This window comes from Hibiscus syriacus, unplaced genomic scaffold (assembly GCF_006381635.1).
Source record: "Hibiscus syriacus cultivar Baekdansim isolate YM2019G1 unplaced genomic scaffold, ASM638163v2 tig00110937_pilon, whole genome shotgun sequence".
In the NCBI taxonomy this organism is placed as follows: Eukaryota; Viridiplantae; Streptophyta; class Magnoliopsida; order Malvales; family Malvaceae; genus Hibiscus; species Hibiscus syriacus.
Window position 1 is genome coordinate 619301 of NW_024062922.1, and position 23551 is coordinate 642851.

Sequence of the window (23551 nt, forward strand, 5' to 3'; positions counted from 1 at the left end):
TGAAGATTGGTTCTTGAATCCCCAATAGAAGTTGCAGAGATGGTCGCCGCACAAGTAATTTATAAATCTTGTTCTCTATTTAAAAAATATATGGGACAAAAATGGAAAACTGATATATTTGGAGAGACAAATTGTGAATTAAGCCTTTTTGTTTTAAAATCTCTCTCTTGCTCTCCCTCACAAATTTCAATCTTTTACTGCTTCGCTGCTGCCTTCCTCCTCAAATCTTCCTTTTACCCATTTCCTTCTGTATAAGCCGTTGTCAACAACGCAACACTGTCATGACCCATGAAGCGAAATTGGAAGTTAAGGAGAAAAGGGAAACATGGTGAATCTTGGGATTTCACTGGAAGCTAATGAGGAAGAAAGGGGAAATACGGGGAATTTAGGGATTTCAAATGAAAAGGGAATTGAGAAAATGAATGAGCAGAAGAATTGGGTGAAGAATATACCTGATGGGCAGCTGGACCAGGCGTGGGAAATGGGTAAGGAAGCAAAGGATCAGATGAATGATGGGCCAGAGTATGAAACAAGCCCAATAGCCTGAAATCACCAAAAATAATAAAACGGTTAAGGAATCAAGTCTGTTATAGAAGAATACAGTTGGCAGTCTGTTATGAGCTATTTTCTATAAAAAATCAGTGTAACCAAATGAAAACTTATCAATGAAAATGTTATGATTCTATTTTCTTCAACCTAAATTATCTATTCCTTAAATCATTTCTTATTTTTCTTGAGCAGTTCATCACAATTGGTATTCAGAGCAATGCCATTTTGATCCAAAAATACTATAAAAAAAATTCCAAGCTGGGTAAGGCACGGAAATTACAGCAGATGGCTCACAATGATCAGCCGCCGGTCATTCCTGCTGATCCAACAGAGTCTTCTGAGATGGAGCCAGTTCCAATTTGGTGGCTTCATCAGCAGAGTGCTTTAGAGCAGAGGATGCAACTACTGGAGGCCACAACAACTGACACGAAGAATATGCTTCAGCAACTATTAGGGTTGATGCAGAAGGCTGGGACTAAATCTGGGCAATCTACTCCTACAGAACGACCACAAGCACCACCAACTCAAATTAAGGATGCAACTAAAATGCCATTACAAGTTACAGTCCTTGATGATAAGGAGAAATACTCATTTCAACCAGGACAACCGGGAATCTTAGCATCCAAATCATCTTGGATGAACTAGCTGTAGCTAAATTTTTTTCTAAGCTAGATTTAAGATCTGGTTATTGGCAGATTCGAATTAAACCTGAAGATATTCCTAAAACAGCATTCAGGACACATCATGGCCATTTTGAATTCAAGGTAATGCCCTTTGGATTAACTAATGCACCAGCTACTTTTCAAGCTCTTATGAATGATTTATTTGGACCTTACCTCATGAAATTTGTTCTAGTTTTCTTTGATGATATCTTAATCTACAGTCCTGATTTGCATAGTCATGCAGAGCAATTACGAATTGTTTTGGAGATTTTAAGGAAAAATCAGCTTTTTGCTAAGAGAACTAAATGTTTTTTTGGCCAAGCTGAAGTGGAGTATCTTGGTCATACTATTTCACAATATGGAGTAGCTACAGATTCATCAAAAATTAAAGCTATTCAGGAGTGGTCTATTCCAAAGAATTTGAAATCTTTGCGAGGGTTTTTGGGTCTCACTGGTTATTACAGAAAGTTTATTAAGGGGTATGGTGAAATTAGCAAACCCCTCACTACAATGTTGAAGAAGGATCAGTTTGTTTGGACTGATGAGGCTAAGAAGGCATTTATCACCCTTAAGAATACTATGTGTACTGCTCCAGTGCTAGCTCTGCCAGATTTTAGAAAACAGTTTTGTTTGGAAACTGATGCTAGTTACAAAGGCATAGGGGCAGTCCTATCTCAAGAGGGTAGACCAATTGCTTACCTCAGTAAGGCTTTGGGACCAAAACAGGTTGATTTATCGATTTATGAGAAAGAGTATTTAGCTATTTTAATGGCAATTTCTAAATGGAGACATTATTTTGAATGCGGTTCTTTTATAATTAAAACAGATCATGAGTCCTTGAAGCACTTGCTTGAACAGAAGCTAATTACTACAATTCAGAAGAAGGGTCTTACAAAATTGCTGGGATTGAATTATTCTATTCAGTTTCGTAAAGGTAAACACAACAGAGTTGCTGATGCTTTATCAAGACAGTTTGAAGTTAATTCTGAATTTCAACAGTTATCTGCTACAATAGTTATTCCTACTTGGGTCACTGAGGTGGAAAACAGTTATGAAACTGATTCTTTGGCTAAGGATTTAATTCCTAAATTGTTATTTGATCCTAATGGCATGACTGACTGGTCCTACACTAAAGGGATCCTAAGATATAAAGGCAGAGTGTATATTGGTGACACAGGAGGATTAAGGAATCAACTTCTTTCTACACTTCATGATTCACCACAAGGTGGCCATTCTGGCATACAGGCTACTTATCATCGACTGAAATTGTATTTTTATTGGAAGGGGATGAAGACACTGGTTAAACAGTATGTTCAGCAGTGTGATGTTTGTCAGAGAATTAAACAAGAACATGTTTTGCAACCTGGGCTACTACAACCATTTCCTATTCCACAACAAGCTTGGGATTTTATTACCATGGACTTTATTGAGGGGTTGCCTCCTTCTAATAGATACAAATCTATTTTGGTGGTAATTGACAAGTTCACTAAGTATGGGCATTTTCTACCACTGATTCATCCTTTTACAGCTTCTGATGTTGCTAAAGTCTATTTAGAGCAAGTTTACAAACTCCATGGACAACCTAAAGTTGCTATGTCTGATCGAGATAAGATTTTTACCAGTGTTTTTTTGAAGGAGTTATTGAAGTTATTAGGGACTACAACCCTATTTACAACTGCCTATCATCCTCAAACGGATGGTCAAACAGAAAGACTTAATCAATGTCTTGAGCAGTACTTAAGAGGACTTTGTTTTTTAAAGCCTAGTTCATGGGCTAAGTGGATTTCTTATGCTGAATGATGGTATAATACAAGTTTTCATACAACATTGGGTACTACTCCCTTTACTGCTTTATATGGTTATATACCGCCAACTATGACTTGGACTACTGACTCACAAGTAGCTGATGTGCAGCAGTTTATGAAAGACAAAGACAATATCAATAGTATACTGCTTGATCAACTTAGTAAAGCACAGCATCGAATGAAGTATTATGCAGATCAAAAAAGGAGTGATAGACAATTTATGGAAGGTGATGAGGTTTACCTTAAGCTTCAACCTTATAAGCAGACCTCTTTGGCTCTGTGCAGAAACTTGAAATTGTCTGCTCGTTATTATGGACCCTACAAAATCAAACGCAGAATTGGATCAGTCGCATATGAATTGGAATTACCAAATCATTCTCGACTTCATCCTGTTTTTCATATTAATCTTTTTAAAAGAAAGATTGGGGATAACAATGTTGCTACCAGAGACCCACTTGAACTTACTGTTGATGGCCAGCTTCGTGTTTATCCTACGATTGTTTTGGATAAACGAGTTATTAAGCGAAACAACAAGGCAGTTACACAGTTATTGATTCAATGGTCGAATCTGGGAGTCGAAAATGCTACCTGGGAGGATTTCACCGTACTGCGTTCTCAGTTCCCTGATTTTGATCCTTGGGGACAAGCATCGATTGCTGCTGGGGGTACTGTCATGACCCATGAAGCGAAATTGGAAGTTAAGGAATGAGAAAAGGGAAACATGGTGAATCTAGGGATTTCACTGGAAGCTAATGAGGAAGAAAGGGGAAATACGGGGAATTTATGGATTTCAAATGAAAAGGGAATTGAGAAAATGAATGAGCAGAAGAATTGGGTGAAGAATATACCTGATGGGCAGCTGGACCAGGCGTGGGAAATGGGTAAGGAAGCAAAGGATCATATGAATGATGGGCTAGAGTATGAAACAAGCCCAACAGCCTGAAATCACCAAAAATAATAAAACGATTAAGGAATCAAGTCTGTTAAATAAAAATACAGCTGACAGTCTGTTATGAGCTATTTTCAATAATAAAATCAATGTAACCAAATGAAAACTTATCAATAAAAATGTTATGATTCTATTTTCTTCAACCTAAATTATCTATTCCTTAAATCCTTTCCTATTTTTCGTGAGCAGTTCATCACAAACACTAACCCCAAAAGGAAAGAGAAAAAAGCTGTTGAAGATTTTTACAATGCTATGTTGAATCACTTTCATGTCTCCCCCGAAACCAAATGCTCTTTTTCCAACGCCACTTCTTCTTTTTCTTCTTCTTTCTCCTCCTCCACCTCGCCTCATTTCCAGCCTCCAGTGAAGAAAGCCAAGTCTCAAACTGTCGCTTTCTCTCTCGACCCAAACAAAAACGGCCTCCATCATCACCATAACAACCAAGACGATAACAACGTGGTTTTCGACCCTTCATCTATGCCCCTCGACGATGATTCCAAGCCCGACGATGCTCGTACGCCCGCCGCCGCTAATTTTTTGCGCAAAAAGGCTACCCCACCTCAACCTGCCAAAAAGCTTGTCATCAAACTCGTTAAAGGTTGAGTTTCTTGATCCCTTTCTTTAATGTGGAATTTATTTTCTGGGTCATTTATAAAATTGCCCCTTTAGTTAATTTCGAAGTTTGATCTTATAATTTGATTGAATTTTTTGTTGGGTCGTTTTTGGAATGAAAAAAAATTAGGGATCGGAGAAGGTGAATTTATAAAGTTGGAGTTTTGTTACTGAGATCTATCTTTTGCCAAGTACTTTCAATCACTTCCTATGTAGCTTTTGCCTTAGGTTTTGTAGAGTTCTATCAACGGATCTTAAGAAGTTTGCCTTTTCCGGCATAATGCGGTCATGACTTCAGCCATTTACTGAAATTGTGCATTCTATTTTATGATAATTTGAAATTGGCATCGGCTTTTAGGAGGCAATCTATTCATGTTAAACAATTTCACTATCCTAATTGATTTGTTAGTTTAAAATATTTTGTTAAATAGTGCCCTCAGGACAATTCTATTTAGCATTTTGAATGTAGTTGATGGAGATATTACTATACATAGTAACCTCAAAGAATTACCTTAGGGGACTGGATAGCAAAATCCTAATTGCATTTGATGTTTTTTGCCCTTAAGATGTGGGAGTACTACTTACGCAACTCTACATGTAAAACTCTGAACGTTTCTTCATTTTGGATGGTTTATCAGTTTGGCCTTCTCGATTAATTTATCACAGGAAAATGTAGTGTTAATGTTGTTTTGAAGATATCCTGTGAAACCCTCTGAGCTTTTAGAAAAGTTCATCACCATCCTCTTTTAGACATTGCTTCTGTAGGCATCTATGATGTATGCTTGCATAAGTATAATTAGTTGCTTCATCTTCCTAAACAACTGAAAATGGGTTTTGGTTAGCAGGTGACTTTTATTTGTAAGTTTACTTGCAAGGAGTTGTACTGAGGATTTAAGTAAGATTGTTTTTTTATTATTATTATTTTCAAATCAAATTGTAAGTTTACTTGCAAGGAATTGTAATGAGGTTGAAGTAAGCTTGTTTTATATTTTCAAATCAAATCCATCTAATAACTAGTTAAAACCAAAATTTTCAAAATTCAAACCTAGTGAGAGAAGCTCCCGCTTCTCTCTTGGTTCAAGGTTCTTTTTGTTTTTTTCATCCATCATTTCATCTCATCTCAACCATCACCGCCCGCCATCTTTATACATCACGTTCGCCGTCTACTGTACAACGTCTGCCGTCTACAGTCCCGACTTCCGCCGTCCGCCGCCACATTCCGTCATCCGTTCGCCGCCATTTTTACCCAGAAAGATCGTTTCCTCACTCTGATTTCATTTTTGAGATTAGATTTACGAGAAAATAATCCATTCGGCGCAGATCTAAACGCCGTCCTTCACCGACTTTCGCCTCCAGCCGTCGTAGGTTCACCGTCATATCACTGGGCTCGTCGTACAATCGCGATCTATTCCCATCTATCCTAGCGTCGCTGCCTTTCTCCATTTTTCTGCCTTTGACCGGCTAAGATCCGACAGTCGGACTCTCTTCATCATTTCTGTCCTTCTCTTCTTCGCCGGCATCACATATTTCACGATCTCGTTTTATTCTGACGGTTTCATTGAAGTCACAGCATATTTTCGCCGGACTAGCGGTCGGGATTTCTTGTCAGGTCACTGGGTTTTCATTATATGGAGGGTGTTGGAATCGATCCTTGTCACCAGCAGAGACCATCGGTCCATGCTCCTCCACCATCCGCAGCATCGTCTTCTCCAATATCTCATCATTCTCATCAAGACAAGGTTCGTACTATCTTCATTTCGGGTCTGCCTGAAGATGTCAAAGAGAGAGAGAGCTGCAAAATTTGTTGAGATGGCTCCCTGGTTATGAAGTCTCGCAAGTGAGCTATAAGGGTGAAAAGCCTAAGGCTTTTGCTCTTTTCTCTAATGTCAAATTTGCAGTTGCTGCCAAGGTTGCCCTTCAGGAGATGGTTTTCGATATCAAGTTGAAGTCTTTTTTGCATATTGAGATGGCAAAGAAGAATCTGGTTGTTAAAAGAGGAATAGGTAGAGAATATTATCATGTTCCTCCTGTTTTGCCAGTGTCGAATTCAGCTCCAGTAGCGTTTCCAAGTTTTCATGTGCCTGATAATTCTGGGGGTTGTGTTGAAAAGTCTGCTGCAAATATTGACACCGGATTGTCTTCTTCTCTTGGAGGGAGACAAAAGGCAGGAAAGAATTCTTTAGTTCGGGTATCTCCAGCTCTTCCTATCGTTGATATTGAAGACGGAACCAAGGAGAGCGACATGAAATGCCTCTCCTTTGAAAAGTTTCCCGAAGTTTCGAGGAGGAGAAGAAATGGGTTCCAAAATTTGTCGAATGATGGTCATCCAAGAATCGGAAATGGGGTCATAAATGGTTGTTTCACGATTTTTATCGAAAACCTTCCAGAGACGATCCATTAGAAGAGACTTGGGTCTATTTTTGGCATACATGGTCAAGTTATTGATGCATTCATTCCTAAAAAAAGAAACTCGAAAGGGGTCCGTTTTGGGTTTATTCGTTATGCAACAATTGAAGAAACCAGGATAGCAATATCTAAGATGAATGGTAATTATATTTACGGTTGCAAAGTTAGAGTCTCTCTGGCTAAATATAAACCCCGACAGTCTTTCTGGAGGAAGGCCTCGACAGTTGTTCATAGTAAGTCTAGGAGAGATGTTACTCCGAGGAATAAACTCTTTAAAGTTGAGGGCGTAGTGGATGATGATAAACTACAAGTGTTGAGCAATTGTCTTGTGGGATGGTGCAAGAATTTTATTAAAATTGGTAATCTTGCTAACCAAATACAAGCAAAAGGATTAGCTGGTTTCACGCTGATGAGAGCTGCTGGTAATGTAATTCTCATGGTTTTTAAAGACTGATTCGATGAGAAGCGTGAAGGATGATAAGTTAGAGATGCTTGCAGAATGGTTTTCCAGAGTGGAAACTTGGTCAGAGAGCCTATTGGTGGAGTGCAGGCGCGTGTGGTTGGTTTGCGAAGGTATCCCTTTTCACGCTTGGAATTGGGATACTTTCAAAAACATCGCAACTAAGTGGGGCAAGTTAATAGCAATTGACAACAGTTGTGAGTTTCCATCGTCCTTTGATAGGGCTAAAATTCAAATACTCACAAATGATAAAGGGAGAATTGATGAGTTGTTGGAGTTGAAGGTCGGTGATAGTTCATTCAATGTCTTGGTGCATGAAGTTGATCCTTCCTTCAAACCTAATTCTTGGGTCCCTGAAGATTGCGATATTTCATTTGATCTTATTCCTCCTATTGGATTGTGATGTTTCGGCAGCAGTATTCAGAGGTGTTTTCTAGTTTGGGGGTTGTAATTGTTGGTTTTTATTTGGCTATGTTATCTTATATCTTGAGGTGTTTTTTAGAGATAGGGTTTATCTTAGGTCGTTTTGTTTGAAGATGTAAGATTTCTAGGTTTTTGGTTTGTAATGGCATATATTCCCGTATGAGGGATCGGTGTTACCAATTGTACTTGGTTTACTATTTAATAAAATATGAGGTACTCTTTTCTCCCTTCCAATGTTCTTCAACATACTCCTAAGTATGTGGAAGAATACGAAGAGAGTTTTTAATGAGACCTCCAACTTCTATCAAAAAAAAATATTTTCAAATCAAATCGTATCTTTATTACTATGTTGTTTATATGAACTTAGAAAACTAGATGCACATTACTAACAAGAAAATATTTGGGAAATATATTGAGAAATGTTTCTGATACATTTCAATTTCTTGTCTTGTTTTTATATGGCAAAACCTACATTGCCTACGAATTTTGAGGAGGAGACATGGGCAAAGCTGAAGTCAGCCATTACTGCTATATTTTTTAAGCAACCAGATTCTTGTGACTTGTAGAAGCTTTACCAGACAAGTATCACATATTTTCTCTTTTTCACTATTTTGATTATGATAGCCATTTGCAATGTGAGCAATATTGCCCCTTGATATTTGAGTGTGTTTCCCTTCAGGCTGTCAATGATCTTTGCCTGCATAAGATGGGAGGAAGCCTTTATCAACGGATTGAAAAAGAGTGTGAAGAACAATCAGTAGCACTAAGATCTTTGGTTGGGCAAAGCCCAGATTTGGTTGTTTTTTTATCACTTGTTGAGAAATGTTGGCAAGATCTTTGTGATCAAATGTTAATGATTCGTGGTATGGCCTTGTATCTAGATAGAACGTATGTTAAACAAACCCCAAATGTACGTTCATTGTGGGACATGGGCTTGCAGCTCTTCCATTGACATCTTTCTTTGGCTCCTGAAGTCGAGTACAAAACTGTCACAGGTCTTTTGAGAATGATTGAGGGTGAGAGGTAATTCTAATGAATTTTAAATTGAAATATTCAACTTCTTTATTGTTGAGGGTGAGAGGTTTTTTGCATGTATCAACCTAACCTGGCTAAAGACACATAATACTTTTAGATGGATATTGTAACAAATCGGGTATCATTAAGTTTTGCAGAACTTATGGATGAACTATCCATTGGTTGCTATTGTACTGTCATTGCTAATAGACATCAATCATAATGTGAGTGGATGAAAGTGTACTAGGTAAACTAGTGCAGTGGTCAACTTATTTTAAATGTCTTCTGACCAAATTGATGTCATGCTGGATTTTTGGAGGTAAAAATTGAAAAGTCATCGTGCAACATGTTGAGTAATGATTAAGCTGAATCAACTCGTAGCTTCTTGTTTTAATGTCATTCTTCCCTTGTCTAGTTTACTTCTATGGTTTTACCGGCCTAAGGCATAAGATTCCAGCTACTTGACAAAGGCTAGAGGACAAGAGGTGGTAACATATTTTTCTATTGTAGAGAGAAGTCTCTTGAAGGCCAGTTAGAATTTCTGATCAATTTAACTGTAACTTTCTGTCAATCATTTTCGTTGTAGCTCTTTTTAACAATTATGATGTTTCAAGGGTTCATTTGAATTTGCTACTTGGGATCCTCCGCGTTCTGTTTTGGATCATGCAGGTTAGGTGAAGCAGTGGATAGGACACTCCTTAACCATCTTTTGAAGATGTTTACTGCTTTAGGTATTTACTCTGAAAGCTTTGAAAATCCGTTCCTGGAGTGCACCTCTGAGTTTTATGCAGCTGAAGGAATGAAATACATGCTGCAATCTGATGTTCCGGATTACCTGAAGTATGTAGAGGTGCTTTTCATATTTTATGTTTGCAGTTAGTTGTGACTACTGACTGGTGAAGTGATGCTCTATATTTTGAATTCTACATGTTCCCCATAAAATAATAATGATAATAGCCTAATATATCATCATATTCCATGGAATGTACATGTTTTTCCTTATGAGATTTCGGATAAGTTGATGTTTGTAATATATTCGGCATATACTTGCAGATGAGGTTACATGAAGAACATGAAAGGTGCTTACTCTACCTGGATGCTCTTACAAGAAAGCCATTTATAGCAACAGCAGAAAAGCAACTGCTTGAACGTCATATACTTGCCATTCTTGATAAGGTATGAGTGCAGTTCATTGCAGGTTGAATGCCTTGTTGAATTTTAATATTTTTAATAGTAATATATAATTTTCTAATTTCTGCAGGGCTTTGTGACACTGATGGACGGACATCGTATTGAGGACCTTCAGAGAATGTACTCACTGTTTTCAAGGGTCAATGCTCTTGAATCACTCAGGCAGGCTCTAAGTTCATATATTAGGAGAACTGGACAAGGCATTGTCATGGATGAAGAGAAAGACAAGGACATGGTGTCTTCCTTGTTAGAATTCAAAGCTTCGCTTGACTCAATATGGGAAGAAAGCTTTTCCAAGAATGAGACATTCAACAACAATATCAAAGATTCCTTTGAGCATCTAATTAACCTTCGTCAGGTTAGCATGTTTTGACCTTTGATTTGGTTGTTATTTTATTTTTAAACTGCGTTTAGTAATATTCATTTTAAATTACAATATTTAATTGTGACTGATCGCTAAACATTATGCCATGCTTAATAGAACCGTCCTGCTGAGCTGATTGCAAAGTTTCTGGATGAAAAGCTTCGTGCTGGTAATAAGGGTATTTCTGAAGAGGAATTAGAGGGCACACTTGATAAAGCTTTTGTTTTATTCAGGTTCATCCAGGTAGAGTTCATGTTTTCCCGATAAGAAATATTAAATTTACTTTTGCTTCAAATGAAAGTTATCTTTTTGTGCATTTCTTGTTTTTATTCTCCGTAAATTAATGCTAGAGATGTGAATGATGTTTTCTTGGTAATCAAGGGCAAGGATTAATGCTAGGGGATGATATTCTATGCCCCTTATGTAATCAATGTGAAGAATCTGTCCAACACCTTTTTATTGCTTGTCAGGTTTCGTGGGAATTGTGGAACAGAATTATATGCTTTTGGGGTATTCGGTTAGCTATACCCTCTGATCCTCCATCCCTACTAAGCTCTTGGTCTGATTTGAGGCCCTATTCTGCTATGTGGAAGTTTATTCTAGGGGCAATCTTATGGTCAATATGGAAGATTAGAAATGAAATCATCTTTGACAAAGGAAAAATGGATAGATCTTCATTGTTTTTCACAGTTCGGTTCATATTAGTGAAATGGTTCCTAGCAAAGTATCCTACTCTCTCTATTCAGGTGGATTCTTTAATCGGTGATCCTTCTTTGGCATATACTTTTTCTTCATTTAAGGGTTTGACTAAGCCTGTGGTCTGTTGGAGTCCTCCTCCAGTTGATTTTTATAAGATGAATGTGGATGGAGTTGTTAGTAGAGTTGGGATGATTGTTGGAATTGGGGGTATTATGAGAGATTGAAATCGGAATAAGCTTATTTCTTTTTCAGAAAATATTGGTCCTACTCCAATCATTCTAGCAGAGTTAAAAGCTATCAAAAAAGGCATAAACATCTTTGTCTCCTCAGATTGGGTATCGAAGGGAAGGCTCATTGTGGAAAGTGATAGCAAGTTAGCAGTGGATTGGATAAAAAATCAAGCTACAGTTCCTAATGTTCTTACAAATTTTGTTAAGGATATAGTGTCTATTGTTTCTGTGAAAGAGATTATTGTGAGGTGGATTCCTAGGAGTTGTAACTGCGAGGCTGATAACCTAGCAAAGGAAGGGATTGGGTGATGGCTATTTTTGTTTCAGTGGGTTTGGGTGTTTAGCAGTAAGGATTAATACGAGTGTTACAAGTGTGTTTAAATTTTATGTATCTGACAGGAGTGTTTTTGAGTCTTATGTACTTCGTTTGAAATCAATATATTGAGGCACACTTTTCCTCCTTCCGCTAGTTGGTTCTTGCCTAAAGGTAAAGGACAACTAAGAGGAAGGTTTTTAATGAGGCCGCTTATTCCTATAAAAAAAGGGGCAAGGATGTCTTTGAAGCATTATATAAGAAGGATCTTGCAAAGAGGCTGCTTCTAGGAAAGAGTGCTTCTATAGATGCTGAGAAATCTATGATTTCCAAGGTCAGTTTATTTCTTAATCAGATGTGTTAGGTGGTGTTAGACCGCATATGTTTAGTATTATATTTCCTGTGGTCTTATATTAAGCTTGGCCCCTCCACCTATTACCAATTGGTTTTAGGTTGGATACTTAACAAAATGGCTTCTCTCTCTGAAGATTGTATTAAATTGTTACATTGTTTTGATGGTGTAGATGAAGACTGAATGTGGCAGCCATTATACAAACAAACTTGAAGGAATGTTCAAGGTCTGGCGCTATATTTATTTGTTTAAGCTTGCCCTAGAAATGCATTAAATATATGCTGCCATTGGAATTTCTAATCACGAATCAAGTGACTGGTGATTTTTGTTCTGTAAACATGGGCAATCCAGTAACTCTTATAACCACTTAGGGGGTGTTTGGTTCAAGGATTGTGGGATTCCCATGGGATGGGAATCCCACATTCCCATGTTTGGTTGGCCGGGAATCTCATTCCCGGTAATGTTTTATTACCAATAGTAGATTTTATGGGGTATATTACCGGGAATGTCATTACCTCCCTTCCCTTAGGTATTGTAACATTACCGGCGTTTTAGACTAAAATGCCCTTAAATTTGTATTTTTTTTCAAAAACATCATTCTTCTGTCATTGAATAATAAAAATTCTACGAAGGTTAAATTACAAATTTATCCTTAAATTATTTTAGATTTACAAAAAAAAATCTATAATTAAAATTTTATATGAAGTTCAGGGATTAACTTTTTTTTTACCCTTTCATTAAACCTTTTTTATATTTTTAATTTTGTAAAAAAATTTATATAAATATTATGAATTTAATTTTTTAAAGAAAATATATAAATATTTTACAATTTGTAATATTATACAAATATATAATAAGGACAATTTGGTCAAATATACATTCCAATAATCTTTTATTCCTTTAACCAAACACGATAATCTTACATTCCTGCTAAACCAACCAAACACAAAATACAACATTCACAGTAATCCTATTCCCTGGTAATCTTTTATTCCCACTGGTAATCTTACATTCCATGAACCAAACGCACCCTTAGGATATTTAACTCCACTGGTAGTGACATTGGTTCCAGAATGTTTTATTCCTCAAGACATGATTTTAATTAATTATGAGTTTCCTTGCAAATAGTGTGTTATATGTAGCAAATTAATTGAACCTTGAGGATAGATTACACAAATAATTTTTCAAGTAATAGAATTAAGAACAGAAGAAAAGGATTCTAAGAAAGATTTATTCAACAATCTGCAAAATTTTTGAAGTTTGTGTAATACTGGATTTATTTCTCTGTGATTGGTTTCTTATGCCTAGAATACGTTGACAAAGCAAACCTCATTTACTCTTTGGTGGTAGAGTACCTGGAAATTAGGAAGAAATAGCACATTGAAATGCACACTTGAATTTCCTTTCCCATTTGAGGGAAACTAGTGATATGAGATAAATTTGAATGTGATATTATGCAGTTGCCATAGATTAGAACTATAGCTTTTATTTTATCATTAAAAATCATAAGTATGGACATGTGTTAGACATTAAATCACCTCTTGTTCTAGGATTGATCTTTCTCTTTCCCAGAAATCATCTGTGGAACTTGACATGAGAGGATGGATATGGAAGATTCTTTCATTGTATATATGTTTGTAATCAATTTTCACACAATTTTATCTCTGTTGTGTGTGTATAGCGATGCTTATTTTCTTTGATGTGTTACAAATTGCAAAATGAACCTAATTGTGTTGAATGTGAATTCTTGTGATTTTTATCTAGGATATTGAATTATCAAAGTAGATAAATGAATCATTCAAGCAGTCATCCCAGGCCAGATCAAAGCTTCCATCAGGAATTGAGATGAGCGTCCATGTCTTAACAACTGAGAAAATCACATTTCACCGTTATTTAAATTAAACCATAAATGCATGATTAATTACTTTATTTTCATGGTTATTTAGTTCCTTTTTAAATAAAAAAAAAAAATCTATTCTGGTTGCTGAGCGGTGCAGGTACTGGCCAACATATCCACCCATGGATGTTAGGCTTCCACTTGAACTGAATGTCTATCAGGTTCGCTACAGGCTTTGGGATGAGCAGTCCACTGTTATTGATGCCGGAGAGTTTTTAAATCTAAGGGTTGACACTTTTGTATTATTGGTGTAACAGGATATCTTTAAGGAGTTCTACTTGAGTAAGTACAGTGGGAGGCGCCTAATGTGGCAAAATTCATTAGGTCATTGTGTGTTGAAAGCTGACTTTCCCAAAGGGAAAAAGGAGCTGGCGGTTTCCTTATTCCAGGTTTGTCTCTTGGTGTCTCGGTGACCATTATTCTGTTATTTTTTTGAATTTTCTCTAGCAGCAGACAGTTCTAATATTTTTCTGGGTTTGTAACCATTTACCCTCTAGACCGTAGTTCTGATGTTATTCAACGATGCCCAAAAGCTTATCTTTCAAGACGTTAAGGATTCCACTGGCATAGAGGACAACGAATTGAGGAGGACCTTGCAGTCCCTTGCATGCGGGAAAGTTAGAGTCCTACTAAAGGTATGTCCATTTACCATTTCTTAATTTCTTATATGTGCTGGTAAAGTTGATACATTATTTGTTTTAATTCGTTCCATTTTCTTCATTCCTTTTCTGAATCTGTATGCTGCAGTTGCCAAAAGGGAGGGATGTGGAAGATGATTCATTCATTTTCAATGAAGGATTTACTGCTCCTCTTTATCGTATAAAGGTAAATATATTTTGCAATTTCAAGTTACAGCTGGTAAATATATTTTGAAAGATCAAACTAAATGTTGTGTATATCGACACTATCCCACTGAATTCCTATAGAGAGGATTCACAATCTGCTTCACTTGCATGATTAGGCATCAAGTTGAGTTTTCAGTTTGGAATGCAGGTAAATGCAATCCAGATGAAAGAGACGGTGGAGGAGAACACTAGCACTACTGAAAGAGTATTCCAAGACCGTCAATATCAGGTTCATCTTTGCTTCACACTCGCATTCTCTTCTTATCCATCCACCAAAAAATAAAATAAAATAACAGAATAGAAAGCAATCTCATAGGAGCTTTGCCATTGTTGCTTGATTTATTGCAGGTTGATGCTGCCATTGTTCGGATAAAGAAGACAAGGAAAGTGTTGAGTCACACTCTTTTGATAACTGAACTCTTCCAACAGGTAAGCATATTCTTTTCTTTTTGCATTGTGCATAACAAACATATCTCCAAGGAGTTCCGATTGACATCTAATCACAATCGTAGCCAAAAATAAATAAATAAAGTTAATGTTGGTGTTGCTATTTAAGAGGTATCATTCCATTAACCACTCTACTTAATGTACCCTCACTGCAATTTATGATCTTAGACATGAAAGGGATAATGTGCTTTTAAGTTGCATTTTAACATACTCATTGAACTAAGTTTCTTCAATCGAACAGCTTAAGTTCCCCACAAAACCAGCTGATTTGAAGAAAAGAATTGAATCCCTGATCGACCGGGAGTACCTGGAGTGGGACAAGAACAACCCACAAATATACAATTACTTGGCATAGTTTTCCCTTTCACCTTATTTTAGCATTTTCTTTCTTTTGATGGCAGATATCTCATGTAAATGACAGGGGTAAACATGGAGCTGAGATCCCTTGTCAGATCCATGTATAGTAGCTTGTAGTATTTACTTTGTTGCAATCGGGACTCAAATTGTAAAAGCATATTTGGCCTCTGCTTTGTTACCATTTTTTAAAAGGAATCGACAATGGGAGACCACACTCACTTGAAATAAGCTGCTGCCTTTGGAGGTTTTTGTGTTTCTCTTGTTTCAGGGATGGGACACATTTTATTTTGGCATAACACCAAAAGTTAATCCTAACGATTACTAAATTAATCATTTTGTCCTTTATTTTTTTAAAGCATTTTAGTCTTGACGTTTCATTTTAAGACAAAAGGCTCCTAACATTTGATTGAATAATTATTTTAGTTTTTATTCGTTTTTTTCCTGGAGTATTTTGATCATCAACTTTTCATTTAAAGGTAAAGAGAGATTTTATTTTGGAACATTAATTATCAGTTAATGATTTATATTCATTGAGGGGTTTTTTTATCTTGAAATGAAACATTAAAGACTCAAATACATAAAAAAATAGAGATTAAAATGATTTAGTCAAAGTTAGGGATATTTTTTGACATTATGTCTTTTATGTAACTAGTAAAAGCAGTGGCCTAACATTAGCCTCAGACCTGTCAGTTCCGTTGATTTTTTTGTATTTTTAACTGTACATTTTAATCAGGTTTGATTCGAATTAGTTTGGTTTTCGATTTTTTGTAATAATTTTAATTTTGATTTTTGTGACTTCATTTTAACATAATAGATTTGTTTTTTTACAGTTATTTTATGAATTTTTAAAATTTTCACGTAAACATTTCTAAAAAGTAATATTTCAAATCAATAATTAATATTTTCTATAATATTTGCATATTACTTTTAATATTTGAAATATAGAATACTTAATTTTTATATAAAAAAAAAGTAATTATAAAATATAGAATTGAATATGGTTCATATGTTATGAAGTGTTTAAATATATATATATATATATATATATATATATATATATATATATTTGTTTCGATAGCTCTCATATGGTCAATACCAATGGAAACATGAATTTAATATCATTAAAGAATATAAAACCGGTAATTGAAAGTGCAAAATGGCAAAACAGTGCCAAGATTACATTAAGTTGTAAATCAGTAGGAAAAGGCAGTATTGTTTTCAGAACACTACTAAAAGTTACAGAGCAAAAAGCAGACTTACAGCACATGGACAAGGCACTATAATTAGTCAACCAGAAAGCCCCTTGATTCTTTTCAGAGCTATTGAATTCTTTATTCTACTTCTCTAAAACCAAGAAATTTTCCCAAGAAAATTATGAAACTGAGAAAGATGAAGATTTGCTATTGAATTCTTGATACTACTACTCTAAAACCGAAGGCCCAAATAAACACCTAAATAACATAGGGAGATAAGAGTCATCGGCAGAGATGGATTGATGGGTTGGTGCCACTGATCTTTGAAAATTTTAAATTTCTATATAATTTACATATTTTTATTAATAATTTATTTTCAATCTCTCTTCAACAAGACCAGAGCCGTCATGACAAGAACTCGAACGATGGCCGATATAAGAAACAGAAAGCCACGGTATCAACCGAGGGGCCATCATCAACCAACGCCTCAACACGCCATAACTGAGCATAGACCCACCACACAAAATGACTCTCGAGATAGATCTAAAAGTCACTGCAAGAAAGATAAATGGATCAAATATCCTCTCCTAACGACCGCAAAAACGAAAGAGAGGTCGAAAGGGGCTGTGGACACCATGAATGTTGAAAGAAGATGCTTTGGTAATGATAGAGAAAACATATTTATACTATCGGATCATTTTAGTCCTAATTTCTTGTGAATTGATCCAAATTCGGGTTTTACTGTGTGATTTGAGGATGACTAGTGGAGTGATTATAATTCTTTTATTTGAATTTTAAGGACTTATATATACAGCCAGCATAAAACTCTTAATTTTAAACTCATTTTTTCTCGTGTATATCTTCTAGTTTCCTAAATTATCTTTTGATTTTTAGTAAAAAAAGTTTCTCTTAATTTAAGTATAGTCCAACATATACAAATATTATTATAAAATTTTAATTTAATTTATCGTCATCAAAGTTCAATCCTAAGGATTTGATTAAAAGTTCAAACGCTTGCTCTTGCCATTGGGGTTTATTTCGAATTATACATTAACATATGATGTCTCTCTTTTGTTAAGATATGTATTCCTACATAAGCAAACACATTTGACCGATTGACTAAATTGTTCTTTATTTTCTCATATTCCCTCATTATAGATTCTAGAATCACTATAAAAACACTCTTGTTCCTTCCTACACCCAATTAAAAGAATCGATTCGACTGTGGAATGGCACTCTTATTAAACTTGTCCATCAATTCTTCAAATGGCATCACTCTGATAAAATTCCTATGGTGCACAGTTGAACCACCAACCACGCCATCTGGTCGAATTTCAACCGAATGACAGCTTGATTGTTCATGAAAAATATATATTCCGACATGAGTACGAAAAAATAAACCTCCAAAGACCTTCAGAAAACATGTAAAACGACAAAGTATATCCATATTCGACACTCACTTCCAAATCAGCTATTTCTCAACCCTACTTTTCAAACTGTCAGTTTCCTAGTGAAGCAAAACTGAAAACTTAGTGAAGCGATGAAAAGATTAATCAAAACTGCACATATCAACAATCAATTTGATGATAATGGACTTTATAAAATCAACCCGACAGTTATGAACCTGGATGGTTCATCGGTACATAGTTGAACTACAACTCTTTCTTCATTTCGATTCAGGTGTGAGGAAGGCAAGAGAAACCATTCCTTTATTCTTCTACAGTTGTACTATTATTTATTTATTTATTTCAGAGAGAAAAACAAGCTTACAGATGCAGAGACAAATCTACATCTTCTGGACATTCCTCGGCTTCAAATAAGGCTTTCGGTGCAGGAATTGAATCATCAACATCCACAAAAAGAGGTAGCATTTTTTTCACAAGATTCTCAGATTCCATATGAGCACCAGGTGAAATCTTAGGTTTTTTCGACGCATTTGTTACATCAGGCTTCCCAGATTCATCAGCGAAGTAGGGCCTCTTACCTTGTTTGCACGTAACCAAACTTCTACTGTCATTCTGACCGGCTTTGTCCGGGGTTGAGCTTGGAGGAGGACCTGAGAAAAGGCACAAACAGAAATAGATCATTGAAGATAGGCAAGTGATATTACCCGAAAGCAAGGTCATGGTTAGTTACAGCAAAGGTAGGATTTGAAAGCTTACCAAGACCTTGTATGTTCCGCAAGGCATCTCCACGTGTAGGTGGTAAACCATCGCGGCTAATCTGAAATTCATCGGTATTAAACTGACAAACTTCATTTGGGCCCAAATGTAATGAAGTATCTATTTGAGAGCCAGTGGTTACAACAATGCTAGACAGAGCAAACGCAGCAGAAGACATGGCTGCATGGGGACCAGTTGGAGCAAATCCCCCTGAAGCCAAACTACCATGGCGACAAGCACAACCAGAACCATATGAATAGTTTGGAAACATAGAAATCTGAGTTTGGGCAACTCCGGGGTTGCCACCGGTGAACCCAGTCATGCTTGCATGGTTTGTTTCATTTGAGCCGAACACCCTAGAGGGCTCAAATGAAGGAGATGTTCTAGTGAACGGGGTTAGGTTGTTCACACGAGGCGAGGAGTTTTGCTGGCTGTTTGGTAGGGATGCAGGGGCACTCCTGCTAGTGTCTGTGGACTTACTTGAAGAACCAATATAATTCAAGGTCCCTAATGTCTTACCCTCCTGATTAATCTTGCGGTGGCCACCTAGAGCCCTATATTTGTTGATTACTTTGTTGTAGCAGGCGCATGGTCTGGTACCCGCCTGCTTCTCTTCATCTTCTCTAGCCACAGGGGAATTCATGGTAAAAGCTAAGAAAGACACAAGATTGAACTCTTTTCAAGAAAAGACAAAAACTGGAAAGCTTAAGGAGACAATGATGTAGATGAAGGCCCTGCTCTCACCCCATTTTATAGCCTTTTTCAGGGCAAAGAAAAAGGTCATAGGGATTAATACCAATTAATGAATGGTCAGACAGTATATAAACCACATCATTAATGAGCACTAAAACTTTAAGATTCTTAAGATGTAAAAATCTATAAATTTCAATTTCTAAGGCAATATAATTAGGGTGTGCTTTTTAGTTAAGCTTTACTAATTAATAAATTAGTTCTGTCCAACATAGGGACAAATGCAGCAACCTGTAGTTCGGTGACAGTGTATAGAGTTTATAAACTTTCCATACATCAAATACAAATCCTTCTGTAAATGACATTCTAATAAAAACCAATAAGCCACAAAAAGCATAAAATGGAAAAAGTTACCATAAAAAATCCATGCTGATACAACTTTAAAGAGGCCTCGTCCGCAATAATAATCCACATTTATAGCAGTCATAAATAACCACGGAGAGTATCTAATCATGCGAAACAAATGTAAAAACCACATAGGAAGGACGCCAACTTCCACAAGGCCATGAAACAACCTGGCAACTGATTTCGAGTGTCCGTTACGGGGTAGTTTTGGAACATGGAGTAAAACATAAAAGGAAAGAGGTTGCATCCAAGGACTTTTCCAATGTCATATCTACGTGGCCAGGACTTGGTACCAACCACTAATACGTGCTCATGTTCAACAAACACACACAGACACACATATATATATATTCAACTTTATTATATACTTAGGAATTCCTACCAAAAAACCGATGTCATTCAAGGTATCCAATTTTTAGCATTACTCAACAAAAAGAAAGCAAAGAACGGAGTAACAAGGGTCATTCTTGCAACATGTTTATAAACTAATTGTACCCAACAGCTTCAAGAATATGAAAAAGAAAAAAAAATCATACTAGTGATTTGATGCTCAATACAAGTGTCAAAGGTGCATGTATTGTGCAGAGAATGGCGAAGAAATGTTACAAACATCTCTCTCACTGTATTAAAAATCATAAAATCAAGTAATAAATGTCTAAAACTTTACCTATTATTGTTGGAAACTATTGTAACAAGTTTCGTAAACTAAGAACCATTCAAGCGAACAAAGCAAAGAACGCACTAGCACATGAGACTTATGAATTTCTTCTTTCAATTTTACACTCTTGGAAAATAAATCGATTTTCCTGAAGAAGTGTCAAATACCCCCTACTAAATGCACCCAAAAGAAGCCAATGAGAACAACAACAATCACTCCTTGTAGCCAAGATTGCCAAAATGAGATTGTAATATAAGACTTTCCTACACAATGATTCTGAAGGTCCTCATTCTGCAACAAATGCAGAGTCGTACTATTCTTCTTAACAGACAGGATTTCAGGAAAATCCCCTAGTAGCACCAGAGAACATCCCAAATTACAAATTCTTAACAAGATTTCAATTAATTCCAGTTGAAATAAACACTGAATATGCTTAACGCATACTAAAAACACATCCAGCATCTTATGTCATAGGTGATTTTTAAAGTTGATCTTATTTTCTTGCATAAAGATTGACATTGACTATCAGCTAACATTGAATTAATACAGGGTATAGTAGCAGCAAAACGATGCCAGGAAGAAAAATGATTTTTCTCAGTTTCTGTAGTAAACACTTGGAGACTATCTATAAAGTCGGTGAAAAATGTATTGAAAGAGTGTGGAGGATGTTTTACCCAAAAGAGAATATGTATTTATGTCGGGAATTAATTAAACTAGAGATATTATAATTGACAAGTGAAGTATACATAGTAAACTATGCTTTGTTTGCATTTCAGAGACATCTTGTACAAGTCACCATAACACAAGGCAACAACTGGTTAAAAGGATGTTGCTTCTTCAAGAGGCTAGTTGCACAAGCCAGAAGGAGAGCAATCCTAATTGTAAAGCACCAAAGGTTTATTCATTCACATTTCCCCCACCCTAACCACTTCACTGTTAATCATTCCCCATTTCTTCAATTTATATATGACTCCATGGTCTATATCCATAAACGATTACCGAAATCATATTCTTCTCACAGTGGTGTTTTTCTCCTGTCCCTATCCCTGGAACATCCAATAATTATCCAGCATTGAAAGCCATGTACCAGCAGCTGTTGTAAAATAATAGGATGACAGTGAAGCAAACACATAACATGAGGATGGGGTTGGAAGTGATCTACGGTGAAACTAGATAAGAAATGAAGCAAAATGGGCAAAGCAGGATTTGAAAATATCCATTCAAGAGCGGGAAGTTGAATTACTTTCAAAGAATTTGATTAGTTTAACAAATTAGAGTTAGATACACAATGTAGCTTGCTTACCAGAAGAAGGACGGCCTAGGCATCAGAAGTCCGACTAAAGGAGGAACCGAATATTGATCATAGTCAATACCTGCAATCATCGAAATTTCACATTGCAAGACTAATGCAAGATAAAGAATTTCGGACAAGAAAATACCCTATCCAATGCAAAACCATCAAATAACTTGAACCTTACTGGCATTCTTGAATGAGAGAATCCACAGCATATCACAGGGCATAGGACCTTTTTTATAACCACCATTATTCGAATCATTGAACGACTAATGCGGATCAAATATTGAAGGGTTTTAGACAACCCTCTCAACCCAGTTTTCTACATTCACAATGGCATTCAAACCTATGACCTTGCTCAAACACCTAAAGCCTCATCCCACTATACCAATTCAGGGCATAGGGTGTACTTTAAATTTGTCAAAGAGTATATACATTGATTTTTAGGATTGAAAAACCTAATATTATGTGTCACTATGATGAAGAATGAAAACTAATGATCCCAATTCCGTTCACTTTATGGAAAATATCTTTTTCAAAAAACCCAAAAATTAGCGTTCTTGCAACTAGTCTTTATAAATTACCATTACAGATGCAACAACATATAATTTGCACTAATACAAAGTAAGATAATAATAATAATAATACATATAAAGAAAAAAACAGTAACTACACCTTATTTCATCAAAATGATATATGAAACAATGAAGAAAGCTTCTTGGCGGGTGAAAAATCATGAAAGAAAGACATGGGTATTCCTGAGTTTCTTTAAGGAAATCAGACATGCCCAGATAACATAGATAAAACCACTGAACAAGAGAATTACTTTTTCTTTCATAACATTTTCTTTTGAGGGACACTAATTTGTCACATGGAACAAATGGGGTCCTTTCAAGTTTGATAATCACATTTAAACAGGCCAATTATTTCGGCTTGAAACTAAATTTCATGCCATGTTTGAGCTTTCAACTTTTGGAGTTCGAACCCAGGTTTACAACACTTGAATCTCCTATCTCACACCAAGCTACCATCAGATCTGACCACCACAGGGCACGGCGCTTTCCTCACTGAACATATTCAATATTAAATAAAAAAATTAAAAGCAATTAAATGAAATGAAAATCGAAAAGAATAGAGTAAAGAGCAACGAACCGCAGAAGGATTTAAACGGAGAAATAAGAAACTTCTTGGAAACGAAAGAATTGGACGGTGATAATGATAAAGCAGCAGCAGCCCCAACTCCTTGGACGATGGCAGCCATTGGATTTGCAGTGACCAAAGTTCAAAAAATGAAAATAACAAAATGAAGTTTAGTTTCAAAGAAATGGAAAAATATTAGAGAGGAAGAGTGGAATTTATACGATAAATGGAAAAGATAATCGGCGGAGAATTTCAGGGACCTTTTTATTTAGGGTACACGGGAATAACCAAAATATAGTCAAAAAATTTTTTTATTATTTACGTTTTAATTTGATTAATCAGACTATTTAATTATTTAAATATTTCAATTAATCTACCTATAATTAATATTTAACGGTATAGATAATATGACATTTAAATCATTTTGATATAAT

The 23551-nt window shown here is 36.0% G+C and overlaps 1 protein-coding gene and 1 pseudogene across 1 annotated transcript; one reads left to right on the forward strand and one right to left on the reverse strand.

The window, feature by feature from the left end:
* Positions 1-4137: 4137 nt before the first annotated feature.
* LOC120147284 lies at positions 4138-15791 on the forward strand (annotated as a pseudogene).
* A 2614-nt stretch (positions 15792-18405) lies between these two features.
* LOC120147329 lies at positions 18406-21218 on the reverse strand. The gene is made up of 2 exons (XM_039160726.1): positions 18931-21218; positions 18406-18824 (listed from the first exon to the last, which is right to left on the reverse strand). Exons 1-2 carry the CDS (start codon positions 19571-19573, stop codon positions 18535-18537), a joined length of 933 nt encoding a protein of 310 aa, XP_039016657.1. The 5' UTR covers positions 19574-21218; the 3' UTR covers positions 18406-18534.
* Positions 21219-23551: the final 2333 nt, after the last annotated feature.

Excerpts from the sequence above, each read along its gene's own strand:
- LOC120147329 (XM_039160726.1), bottom strand. The coding sequence starts at position 19,573 with ATGAATTCCCCTGTGGCTAGAGAAGATGAAGAGAAGCAGGCGGGTACC. Across the intron at positions 18,825-18,930 it reads GCGGAACATACAAGGTCTTG|GTCCTCCTCCAAGCTCAACC; the intron begins GTAAGCTTTCAA and ends GCCTTTTCTCAG.